Genomic DNA, 13,326 nt, shown 5'->3' with positions numbered 1-13,326 from the left:
GTTACTCTCCCAGGATCAGTAAACAGTCCTCCATAAAATGTGCCGGCGATCCACAGCACTAAGTTGAAGTATTCCCTCAGCTCTAGGCATGACGAAGCGGATATCGTCCTCTTTTGGAAGACCAAACAAAGTAGTTTCGCTTTCACAACGAAGCACACAGCGTCTTCAGGACATGGCGGCAGCGGCAACAATACTACAGCGAGAATAAAAGTTACATCTTCTTTCTTTGCGTGAACATTTGGGCGGCGTTATGCAAATCTTTCCACATAGTGAGGTAGATACTGTATGTGGGGGCGTGTTCGAACAAGCCGTTTTAGGTAGGCGTGGCTGACTCTTAACTTTTATAAAGAATATCTCTTTGGATTTGAGACTTTAGTCTTTGCAAATTTATAGATCTTCTTTATGCACCAAAAGCTTGTAACACTCCAAAGAGAAAGGAAAAAATGAAATCGCATCATATGACCCCTTTAAAGGAATAGTTCTCCCAAAAATGAAAATCTACTCACCCTCAGGCCATCCAAGATGTAGATGAGTTTCTACATGTTTCTTCAGAACAGATTTGGAGAAATGTAGTATTACATCACTTGCTCACCAATGGGTCCTCTGCAGTGAATGGGTGCCATCAGAATGAGAGTCCAAACATCTGATAAAAACATCACAATAATCCACAAGTAATCCACACCACTCCAGTCTGTCAATTAACATCTTGTGAAGTGAAAAGCTGCATGTTTGTAAGAAATGTGTAAGAAAACCTATCATAAAGCCATTTTTTAAACTTCAAACTGTCATTTCCAACTGCTTTCCAAATCTTTTTTCAATAATATTGCTTTCTCCAGTGAAATAGTCCAAACTAGTTCTAAAAAAATTTACATGGGATTTTCATGTGGGAGAACAACAGGGAATGGACTTCTTTATTGGACTTAATAGCCGCTTTTCCACTGTCGGACCAGTGCGAGCCAGTGCTTTAAAAGGGCCAGGCGGGGCTAATAGCCTCGGACTTGTAACACCGAGCCCAAAATCACAATGTGTTTCCACTGTCAGCCCAGAAGCTCCGTTGCGCTTCACTAAAACACGCCCTTTACACGCCTCTCAGGAACAATGTCACGCAACTCCATCATTTCAACCAACAAAGAGAAGTTATCAGAAAACTAATAAGAAATAAGTCACTGGAACTAGCGCGATCACAAAACGAACATGATAAAAGTGGCCATTTGTTTGCATGCTTTATTAAAGATTTAAATCCAAAAGCCTCGATGTTTTGCGATAATAAGTGATACATTGATCATATAATGAGTTAATTTATCAGGATTGAAAATTAGTCACACAGAAATAAAGCGGTATGAACAGGCCCGGATTATGAATTCAGAGGCCCCAGGGCACAATGTTTTTTGGGCCCCCCCCCACATCCACATCCACACACACACACGTGTACAATCAAGGTTTTAAATTATAGGGTAGACTATTTGTTGGAAAACCCCTAGCTTATACAGGATTTATACTCACAGGTTAGGCTACAGCCTATGATCGCATCCTCTATTATACCGGATTTACATCACATGATTGCAAGTTGCAACAATGCTTTCCTGTATGAACCGTTATTTCACAAAAGAAAGAGGACACATTCAGTCGAGTCTGTTTCTGCTTATTTATAGTCAAAGTCAGGGGCATAATTTCCACTGGGGACAAGGGGGACATACCTCCCCCCCACCCCCCACACACTTTACAAAATCATTTGTGCGCTTTGGGTTCTAGAGAGCATTTGACTGGTCAGAAGATTTGATGAGAAGATAAAGTACAATGTGACGTCAAAAAAATCATTGACATTGAGCCGTTTTGGCGGAAGTGACGAACTGCAAGCTTTGAATGCTTATATCTTATAAATGCGAATTTTGTTACTGTTTTGGAGCACACTGCCTTATAGATAACCTTAAGACTAACATATTGATACTAATATCCAAAAAACTTTAATTTTGATTTCATGGGGACTTTAAGACAGTGACTTACCGCCACCTACTGGCGGTTTTTGTATTTAAAAGAATCACTTTTCACTTTTTTTATCATCATTGCATATTACTCTATCGAAATTTTTTTTTATTTAAAACATTAATATTGTATTTATAAAGGTTAAAAAAAATGCACTGGAAATTCAATTTAGGGGCAAATATTGTCCTTTAATGGAAGAGGTGCAGTCTAAGTGGAAGAGAGGGGGTACGCAGAAAGATGGTAAATTATTTGAAATAAAAGTTTGTTTAACAATGGAAATTGAATCTCAAATTATTTCAATTGTATTCACACACAAAACATTAATGGTGAACATTTTTTATAAAATAATTCTCTCAAGTCTTGGCAATCGGCCCCTATTAAACAATCAAGAAAGTAAGACATCTTTTTCTTATAGTTTAGAATTTTGGCAGAATTTATCATTATAATCAACTTAATTATTTCCTGGATTTTGTATCACCATAGTCCCTAAATGTATGTAGCTAAATGTAGGAAATGGGATTCAACCCCCCCCCCCTACATCATATATATTTTCCCCATCACAAATACGACCTGAGTAGCAAAGGGAGCTCCCGAACACAAACCATTATTATATATGACCAGTGTTGGGCAGTAACTAGTTACTAGTAACTTAGTTACTGTAATAATATTACTTTTTGCAGTAACTAGTAATTAATCCACTAATTAATTAATTAATTACTAATAAGATTTCAGTAACAATATTACAGTTACCATCCATAAAACAGCTTAGTTACTTAGTTATTTTTGATGCCTTAACCCCGCTGATTTAAAATCCAACAATCAAATAATTCCTAGATTTATTTTCATAATTTTCACGACTCACACATGCATGTGATGTCCCCAGTGCAGCAGGCAAGCTTGGAATATGGAAACGCTTACATTCAGCAGATAGAAATATTGCATTATATTGATTTTGTCAGGAAAAAAAGGTGATCTGAACACTGTTGTGTAAGTTGTGGCTTTACTTTACTCTGGCATTACATCCCACCCACATCCCACTGATCAACATGTGGTACATTATATTACTATAATTAAAAATCCTTTTGGAAAATTAAACAGTTTCTTACAAACTTATGTGATTTGATAAAATACATAATGAAATATAATCGTTCATGGGTAACGGAGAAATTACAATTAGCTTCAAGCTACACATGACAATTAATGAGATTAATGCAACACTTCTACTTGAATGTCACTATCAATCACTATTGAGTGTTTGTAATAACTTCTGACTGCGATCCGATGTGGATTTTGGTCAAATGATGAGGCAGAAATATGTTGTTAGTAACATTCTAGAAGAATTTTATGTGGAAGATACACAGTTACAACTTCTGTGGGGAGTGAAGAAATAGTAATGTAACTAGTAGTGTAACTAATTACTGTTGCCACAAAGTAATAAGTAAAGTAACAATATTACTTTTGAAAGGAGTAGCTAATGAGTAATATATTACATTCTTTGAGTAACTAGCCCAACACTGTATGACATACGCGGAGCGAAAATATGTTATAAATAAATACACGATTGTGATAGAGAATGAGAAGTTGACGTTTGATTTCTTCAAGTGGTCGTATTTACCATGTTTACTATGGTAACGTTAAGGCTAGCGTGCATAGTTCTTTGCATCGCTTATAAATATTTCTGCCTTGTATGGTTATCATAATCCACATCAGATCTCAAACAGAAGTTATTTTAAACACTCACTACTGTCTGAAAGTGAGTTTTTGAGCTAAAATTATTTGAGAAGTCTTTAATGCTGATGTTATAGCTGTTAACTTTATGAAATGATCCCTGGCCATTGGCCCTGAGGAAGCACTGACGAGGCACTTCAAGCCCCGGAAGTGACAGTGGAAACGCGACTGGCCCGGGCACGCACTAGCACGCCCGCTTTTGGCCCAAGTGCCCGCCATTGGAAACGCGGCTAATGTGGATAATGGATTCATATTTTGGCCAAAGCAACAGTTTAAAGTTAAAATGCCTTAATGATGAATTTGTTTATTACAAACACACAGCTTTTCACTTCACAAGATGTTTATTGATGGACTGGAGTCATCCCAGTCCATCACCCATCCTGGAGGCACACATTCCCTGCAGATGATCCATTAGTGAGCAAGTGATGTCAAATTTCTACAAATCAGTTTTTTTAACACATTCTGTGTGATTATAAGCTAGTCTTGTTTTTGTAAATACAACAGTAAACTATTTATGAAACTACTACAGTCAGTATCAGTTGATCATAGACATCTTGTTGCCTGAAAGGGACACAAAACACTAAAAAGGCACCAAGAAGTTACAGTGGGTGTCACTGCAGTTGCAGCTTTCAGCCCCCAAAAATACACTCTGATGGGATACATGTGCAATGTCAAGGACTCACACTGTTCCAGTGCACGCCATGTGTTTGATGTCCCACTTAGGAGGAGAAAGAAAGACCAGTTAAGGACTTTCTGTACTGACTCTGTGTGGTAAATTGCATAATAAGAATAGAAATTTTCTTTTCTTTTAGATGAAACAAGCTATTGCATAACTGTTCTTCTTTTAATGGGCAGCAAGCAGCTGGAAAGAAGTTGCATTTTATTAAAGGAATGTTCCAGGTTTTATTAAAAGTATTCTTTGATAAATGGAAAATTAAAAATAACAGCATTTATTTGAAAAATATTTTGTAAAATTATAAATGTCTTTTGATCAGTTTAATGCACCCTTGCTGAAAAAGTATTGATTTCATTAAAAAAAAATAAAAATCTTACTGATCCAAATTTTTGAACAGTAGTGTATACATTTTTAGAAAATAAAAAACTTTTTTCTGATTTCTTTAGATTCTGTACGAGTGTCCCAAAGCCCAGAGAGAAGTGGAACTGCACTGGCGAGTATCCGGGGGGCCACATATAGTTCGGATCCTCAGCCTCTATGAAAACATGTATCGTGGGAAAAAGTGTCTTCTCATAATTATGGAATGGTCAGTCCTGTCAGTGGTAAAACATAATTTCCCATCATGCCCAGCTGCCAGAAATAGTACAGCTCTTTAGTGAACATCCTTGACTAGTGACATTTCTTTTTTATAAAGACACAACAGGAAAAACTATTTTTGCACCCAGTGATACCATGTGATCTTATGTCACAGTCTTGTTCTGAATGAAGGTTTCAGTTCTTTTTTTCACTAGTAGTATCTCAAGGATTTTTTATTTTATTTTCATTTGTTTGGACTGCATTGTTATGAGTAACAGCAACCACAAAACGTTAAAAACATAATACAAATGTGCTGTTTTAAAAGTATGTTGATGTTTTTCTTATAGGGTCATATTAAATGGCGTATGCCCTTTGCTAAACAGCCATTAGACTCAGGGAACGGGACATTCTCATTCTAAAGAACATCTTATTAGACAGAAATTGGTGTAGTCCAACATGAAAAGACTGCCAGCTTTCACACAGACAACCTCAAAATTAATAGACATGGACTAAAAGCCACAAAACTTTTATTTTGATTCCATGCTGTTTAATCAAACGGTGGCTTTGAATGCTGTATTAAGTGGCTGTGGTGTGCTTTATCTGGGGTACTTGAGCAGTCTGAGAGCGTCTCATTCCCTCTCACTGTGAGAGCAGCACTCAGAGGAGCAGAGAGGGACTTTCGTAGTTCGAGATTCACAGAGACAAATGTTCCATCTCTTAATTAGCTAATTTCCTGTTTCCCTCGTGCTTTTGGGTATTTTGGCAATAATATGATTCACATCATTTCTATAACCATAAAGCCATGTTGTTGTTGTTGTTGTTTTCACATACTAAGCTGGGAAAGGAACTCAGCTTATTGTGATTGTGTATTTGTGCATTAAGCTGTGTAATAAGAAAATGTGTGTGTGTGTGTGTGTGTGTGTATTTGTTGTGTCAGTATGGAGGGGGGAGAGCTCTTCAGCAGAATTCAGGCCAGAGGAGACCAGGCCTTCACGGAGCGAGGTGGGTTATCTGTCTTTGTGTTTTGTAGCGCACACACACACAGGAAATCTACCATGCAAAAGTATAAGTATATTGCCACAAACACACACACATACCCACATTTAGGCCAACCTAAGCTCTTCTACGGCCCCCTTTTACATGGTGAAAATGAGGTTTAATAGTTGAATATTAAATATGGTTGAATATTCAGAGGAAGTTAATTTGCCATGTTATTTACATTTAGTTGATTACTTTGTTAGTTAACAGTAAATATGATGAGAAAGATCATTTCCAATATTTTTTAAGTGGTTGGTTAGTTAGTTGTTTAGTTAACTATGAATATGGAGAGGAAGTTAATTTCCTATGCAATTTCCCTTTAGTTGTTTCATTTGTTAGTTAACAACATAACACAGAGGATAATTTCCAATATATTTCCCATGGTAAGTTAGTTATTTAAAGGGGTCATATGATGCTGCTAAAAAAGATCATTATTTTGTGTATTTGGTGTAATGCAATGTGTTTATGCAGTTTAAGGTTCAAAAAACACATTATTTTCCACATACTGTACATTATTATTTCTCCTCTATGCCCCGCCTTTCTGAAACACGTTGATTTTTACAAAGCTCATCGGTCTGAAAAGCGAGGTGTGCTCTGATTGGCCAGCTATCCAGTGCGTTGTGATTGGCCGAATACCTCAAGCATGTGACGGAAAAATTTCGCCCCTTACCATACTGTGATGCCGTGTCCCGCGCGATGAGACAAAAACATTAAAAACCCATTATAAACGAGGTATTTGTTGCATCCAGTGGGGACATAATTACTGATTATAATGACTTGTACTGTTTTTTTATGCGTTGCGTTGCGTATCGTGCCACGTAAACATAAAACCATTTGTCTGCATTTGTGATCGGAGAAATGACAAACAACAAGCGCTACTCTACACTGCCCAAAACTCGCGTTTGAATCATCAGTGGCAAATTCTTTAAAATGGAAACATACTTACAGGTTGTGAGTCAGAACAGCCGGCATTGTAGGTTCAGGAAACAGTCCTCCGTTAAATGCGTTGGACACACACAAATATTTGGTTTTAACTGTTCTGGAACAGTGTTGCAAATACAACTTAACCACTGATTTCTAGTCGTGTCCTCTTTTGGAAGTCCAAACAAAGTAGTTTTGCTTTCACAACGAAACACACAGTGTCTCCACGACATGGCGGCAGCGGCGGCAACAATACTACAGCGAGAATCAAAGTTACGCCTTCTTTCTTTGCGTGAACATTTGGGCAGCGTTATGCAAATCTTTCCACAATGTGGGGGCATGTTAGAACAAGGTGTTTTAGGAGGGCGTGGACGAGTCTTAACGTTTATAAAGAATATCTCTTTGGGTTTGAGACTTTAGTTTTTGCAACTTTAGGGATCTTATCTATGCAAGAACAGCTTGTAACACTCCAAAGAGAAAGGAAAGCTTGAAATCGCATCATATGACCCCTTTAATTTCCCATGCAATATTAATAGTTAATTTCCCATGTAATATCAAATGGTTTATTAGTTAGCAATAAATATGACAAGGAGCATAATTCACCATATACTTTCTGTTAGTTAGTAAGTTTATTAATTAACTATAAATATGGTTATATTTATGATGAGGTTATTTCCTCATAATTTCCATCGGTTAGTTAGTAAGTTTGTTAGTTATGAATATGATTATGGTTATGATTTTGATTATTATAGGTGCACGTTTCTTACGGTTCGGTACGTATTGTGGTTTTGGACAGAAACACAAACAAAAGTAATAGAAACAAAAGCACATTTTTTACACCCCTAATTATTAGACTGATTGCAATTAGTTGGTTGGGTAGGTGGTCACTCATTTTTTGAAGAGGTCACTGAATTGTACACTTGCCTATATTTTGAGGCAGGAACTGAAAAGTAAAAAAAATGGAAGTTCGCTGTTGTCTTACACTTATAATCATGAAATTACATCAGACACAGCAGTCACACTGTATTCCCTCTGTTCTGTACCTGCAGAGGCCTCTGAGATCATGAGAGACATCGGCACAGCCATCCAGTATCTGCACAACATGAACATTGCACACAGAGATATCAAGGTAACAAATGATTGTTACTAGTACTACCATAAGAATGAGAATAACATTATATTCAAGTCAGATATTCAGGAAACTAGGATATTGCATTAAGATTCTATTTTTGTGTCATTGTTGACAATATTTTGAGCATCTCTATGCCTTCCTCAGCCGGAGAACCTGCTTTACAATAGTAAAGAAGACATTGGAGTTCTCAAACTAACAGACTTTGGCTTTGCTAAAGAGACTTCACTGCATAACCCATTACAGACGCCTTGCTACACGCCGTATTATGTAGGTCAGTAAGATGAATGTCACTCTTATCATGAGAGGAACATCTGTTTAAACAGAGACAGAGACTGGGTTCTGTTTGTATATTTATTGTGAATAGAGTAACACTCGGTATATTAATGCAAACTTATGTTTTTTTTTTTTTACATGTGTCTCCAGCACCAGAGGTTTTAGGCCCTGAGAAATATGACAAATCATGTGATATGTGGTCTTTGGGTGTGATCATGTACATCCTGTGAGTATAACGACTCTGCCTGGTTTTACCTTAAGTGGTAAATAAAAGCTGTGGTGTACATCATTTTAAACTAGTTGAAACTGCTTTGTTCCTCTTTATGTTGCATGAAGGTTGTGTGGATTCCCACCGTTCTACTCCAACACAGGACAGGCTATTTCACCGGGCATGAAGCGGCGCATTCGCATGGGCCAGTACGGGTTTCCCAACCCGGAGTGGGCTGAAGTATCTGAGGAGGGTGAGATGCATTTTATGTCTATTCTGCACCCAGTCAAACGTCATGTTGCCTGTTTACCACCAGAGGGCAGTGTTGTTTTGTTTTGATCGCTATGTCTCCATGACTACGTGTTATCATTTGGACCTGTTTTATGTATGCATGGTTATTCATAATTCCAGTTTGCAATATTTATTATATATTATTGTCCTTTGTTTTTTTTCTCTCTCTTTGGTCTTTCTATTGCCCTTTTTCATTTATTTTATTGTATTTAATTCATTGAGCATTAGATACATCATATATTCATGCAATTAGAAATATATATTGAATATTGAGTAATATAACAATGATTATTATTGTTGCAAGTAGAATGCAAATAGGAAAACTTTAGTTTAGTTTTAGCAGATTAATATGAAAATTAAGCAGAATGATTAGACATGCACAGTTAAATTAAATTAAAATCGGCATATATATATTACTCAATATTTAATATATATTTCTAATTGCAAGAATATATGATGTTTCTAATGCTTTTTCTAATTTAGGATTGTTCCCTCTTGCTGTAACAAGTACACATAGACATAATTAATTAGGCAATATGTGTTTGTGTGCGTGTATATATATATATATATATATACACGCACACAAACACATATTGCCTAATTAATTATGTCTATGTGTACTTGTTACAGCAAGAGGGAACAATCTTAATTAGAAAAAACATTAGAAACATCATATATTCATGCAATTAGAAATATATATTGAATATTGAGCAAGAGGGAACAATCACAAATTGGATTTTATAGAACGTTTTATGAAACATTGATTTTTATGGAACATACAGATTGGGACAGACCGTGTTTGGAATATGTTGCAAATATCAATAAATATTCTGAATATTCAGATATTCTGGCTGTGTTTGTAAATCCAATCTGGGTTTCAGTTCTGTTCACACTGGTGCCATGATTCACTATCTAGATCAGTATTTCTCAACATTTTTTGTACCCCACAGCCATGTCTGTAATGCTCAAAAACACTGTTCTCGATTATGGGGACCTAAAACAGTCATGTTCCTCTTACGGATATATAATATTCTTCTGCTCCAGCCAAACAGTTGATTCACCAGCTATTGAAGACCGACCCCAATGAAAGAATGACCATTGAACAATTCATGAACCACCCCTGGATCAATGTGAGTATTTCAGCTGATTGAATGTGTTGCTTTAGATATATGTTTTTCTGTATATACAAGGATCCAACACTGAGATGTTTCTTTTAGCAATCCATGGTGGTTCCCCAAACGCCTCTCCACACCACACGAGTGCTGACAGAAGACAGCGAGATGTGGGACGAGGTCAAGGTGAGCACAGACTGCTCTGCCCAATCAGATAATTGCACTACCTGTTTAGAATAATGGCCAAATACCATTTAGGTGGCTTTTTCGTTGTTGTTTTTTTCATGTAATATCTAACACTGAAGAATGGTAACACTATGTTCTGTAATACCACCTGAATTCTCAAGGGGGAGCCACACAGCAGAATAAAAACTACTCAACTCAGTTTATTTTCATTTAATTTCAAGTAACTGTAGTGGCAATGTATATATCATCATACAGTAGTCAACATTTGAAGTGGATCAAAAAAGTTAATCAAAGTTGTCCTAAGACAAGAACGCATTTTGGTTTTAGGTTTTAGGACAACTTTGATGAAAGGTTTTGATCCACTTCAAATGTTGACTAGTGTATATGTATGTAATTTAACAGATATATTGAATATATATAAATAATAATAAATAATAAAACATTGTTATATAATAGTAGTTTCATTGATATACTAGTACAGGTTTTGTTAATATTTTTAATTAAATAGTCCAGTAAACAGGTGTGGTTGATCTCCGGCGAACAATGTCCAAACAGGGTAATCCTAAAAGGTAATCCGAAACACAGGCAATAGTTCCGGCGAGGGTCAAACAGAGTCCAAACAGAGCAGGGCAAGAGAATAATCCAAAGACAGGCAAGATGTCTTAAAACATGACTAGACTAAACTGGCGAGACTTGACAGGACTAGAATACCAGGACTGGCTCCGTTCAGTTGCTATCGCTAAGCAGAGATAAACACTAACAATACTCGGCCCAGAAGAGCATGGCTGCGTTCCAGTCCGTTTTTTATGCCCTTCACTCGCAAACTTCCCTCCGTCTCGTTTACTTGGATATACGTCATTGATTACGTTGCATGAGTGCCCACTTCTGGCGGAACCCTTGAAATTGCCTGAACTGGAACGTCCTAAGCCCTTGATCACTTAGAATCAGCTATTCAGTTAGTTTATTGTTTACATTTTTCCCCTTATGAATTTGTTTGGTGCAGCATTCTACATGTATATAGGTATACCTGGGCTGTTATAAAAGTACAAAAGTTTTTTTAAAAAAGTATATCATCTAAATATGGAAGCCCATTTCCGCCACTAAATAAAAAAATATAATTCTGTAAGTCATAATAATGAGAAACTTTCTCAAAATTTATATTATAGACTTGTTTGGGGTGGGGATAAATGAAACGCGATCTGCGATGACGTCATAATCGTGTTGCATTGTTGTCTATGGAGCGGCCTGAAGTGTGCATATGAAGCAGACTCGCTCCCTCGGTCAAAATCGAGGGGTCGAGTGTCTGTCCATATACTGTAAACTTCCCTCGTCCACTTCGCGAAGTGGAACACACTTAAAAATGGCAGCGGGGATTCCCCCGAGGGGAAGTGCTTAGGGAAGTTCGCAAGTGCGTGTCTAAAGGTGGAGTGGAACGCAGCCAATGTGAATGGGTGTTATATAGTCTGTGTTATTGGTGTCAGGTGTGAATGTAATGAGTGAAATGAAACATGGGAAATGTAGTCCGGGGTGACATGTAACAGTCTGTGTAGTATGAGAGTACATGTGGTGGATAGTGACCTCTGGTGGTGAACAAACGGAAGTCCATAGACTGGATTCCTGACAAGTTGTTTAAAGGGGTCATATGATGTTGATAAAAAGAACATTATTTTGTGTATTTGGTGTAATGCAATATGTTTATGCGGTTTAAGGTTAAAAAAACACATTATTTTCCACATGCTGTACATTATTGTTTCTATGCGCTGCACACATCTGAATATTTGTGTTGAACTGTTCCGGAACAGTGTTGTAAAGGTAGGCGTGGTTTTAGGTAGGCGTGGCTGACTCTTAACTTTTATAAAGAATATCTCTTTGGATTTTAGACTTTAGTCTTTGCAACTTTACTCCAATGAATTGAAATCGTATCATATGACCCCTTTACGTTTTATTAATATTTTTAATTAAAAATAATTTTTAGATTTGAGATGTTTTTGTCTTTTTTTCATGTCTTATCATTTTTTTATTTTTTTATTAGTTTATTAGTCAAACTAAACGAAAGAGAAATGGCAACTAGCTGAAATAAAATAACTTTAAGCTTTTTTATAATATTTTATTTCAAGTAATTAAAATGTTTTTATGGTTTTAGTTTTAATTTGAATTACACTATGCAATTTAAACAAATCAACATCATCGTCGTCATTATTATTATTTTAATATTGTTAATATTTTAATAATAATAATAATGAATATTGTTATTTTTTAAATTGCATACATTAATTATAAGTAAATAGAATTTGTTATACTATTTAAATATATTGAATATATCTATGCCATTTATATAAACAATCATGATTTTTATTATTATTATTATTATTATTAACAGTAATTATGTTTTAAATTGCATACATAAAAATAATTTTTATATTTTATTATTAATAATAATACTGATATTGATAATAAAAGTTAAAAAAAAAATATAAAAATAACTTTATGCTATTTGTACTTTATACTATGTACATTTTTTTGTCTCTTGGTTTCTAGGAAGAGTTAACCAGTGCATTGGCCACCATGCGTGTAGATTACGAGCAGGTGAAGATTAAGGACTTGGATGCCTCCAGTAACCCCTTGCTGAACAAGAGACGCAAGAAAGCAGCGACAGGGGAGAAGAGTGGAGGAAGCAGATGCAGTAGCCAATGAAGGACTGGAGATGAAGAACAGACAGATCAATGACACGAAGGGAAGTGCAAGATCAGATAAAAGGAGTCAAGAGCAAGAATGGAAGCATAGGGAAATAGATGGGCTCTCCATAGAAAAACAGAGGACGGATGGATCAAGGGAAAAGGCAAGAACAGGAGACAGTTTTGTTGATAAACAAGAAAAATAGAGGAATAATTGGACGGAATGCACATGTATACAGAGGAAGTCCTTGTTTCTACCACCAGCAGTGAAGAAGACTTTAAAAAGCTGCTTTAAAATCCTTTAGCTGTATGTGAGTGTTCATTAATGTCTTTTTTGTGTACTGGTCTATTACTTGATACGCACTATTCACACTATGTACGTATGTGTTATGTATGTGTATTTGTTTACGATGTGTTTCTGTGTGTCTCATTAGTCCTATCATGCAGTTCACTCCAGAGACTTAAAGTGTTAGTTCACCGAAAAAATGACAATTTGCTGAAAATGTACTCACCCTCAGGCCAGCCAA

At 36.2% G+C, this 13,326-nt stretch overlaps 1 protein-coding gene across 2 annotated transcripts in view; it reads left to right on the top strand.

Annotated features, from left to right (window-relative positions):
- mapkapk3 (MAPK activated protein kinase 3) overlaps nt 1–13,326 on the top strand; it is a 26,365-nt gene extending 13,039 nt beyond the window's left edge. For both annotated transcript variants that reach the window (XM_016261210.1, XM_016261150.1), the window contains 9 exons: nt 4,834–4,973; nt 5,901–5,965; nt 7,972–8,051; nt 8,199–8,325; nt 8,478–8,553; nt 8,664–8,788; nt 9,871–9,956; nt 10,044–10,124; nt 12,663–13,326. In XM_016261210.1, the coding sequence (XP_016116696.1) occupies nt 4,834–4,973; nt 5,901–5,965; nt 7,972–8,051; nt 8,199–8,325; nt 8,478–8,553; nt 8,664–8,788; nt 9,871–9,956; nt 10,044–10,124; nt 12,663–12,818 (936 nt within the window). In that variant the 3' untranslated portion in view covers nt 12,819–13,326. The remainder of the gene's footprint in view (nt 1–4,833; nt 4,974–5,900; nt 5,966–7,971; nt 8,052–8,198; nt 8,326–8,477; nt 8,554–8,663; nt 8,789–9,870; nt 9,957–10,043; nt 10,125–12,662) is intronic.

This window comes from Sinocyclocheilus grahami, unplaced genomic scaffold (assembly GCF_001515645.1).
Source record: "Sinocyclocheilus grahami isolate Dianchi unplaced genomic scaffold, SAMN03320097.WGS_v1.1 scaffold3.1, whole genome shotgun sequence".
Taxonomy (NCBI): Eukaryota; Metazoa; Chordata; class Actinopteri; order Cypriniformes; family Cyprinidae; genus Sinocyclocheilus; species Sinocyclocheilus grahami.
Note: the sequence above shows the minus strand (reverse complement) of the source record. Positions and strands in the feature narration are given on the sequence as shown.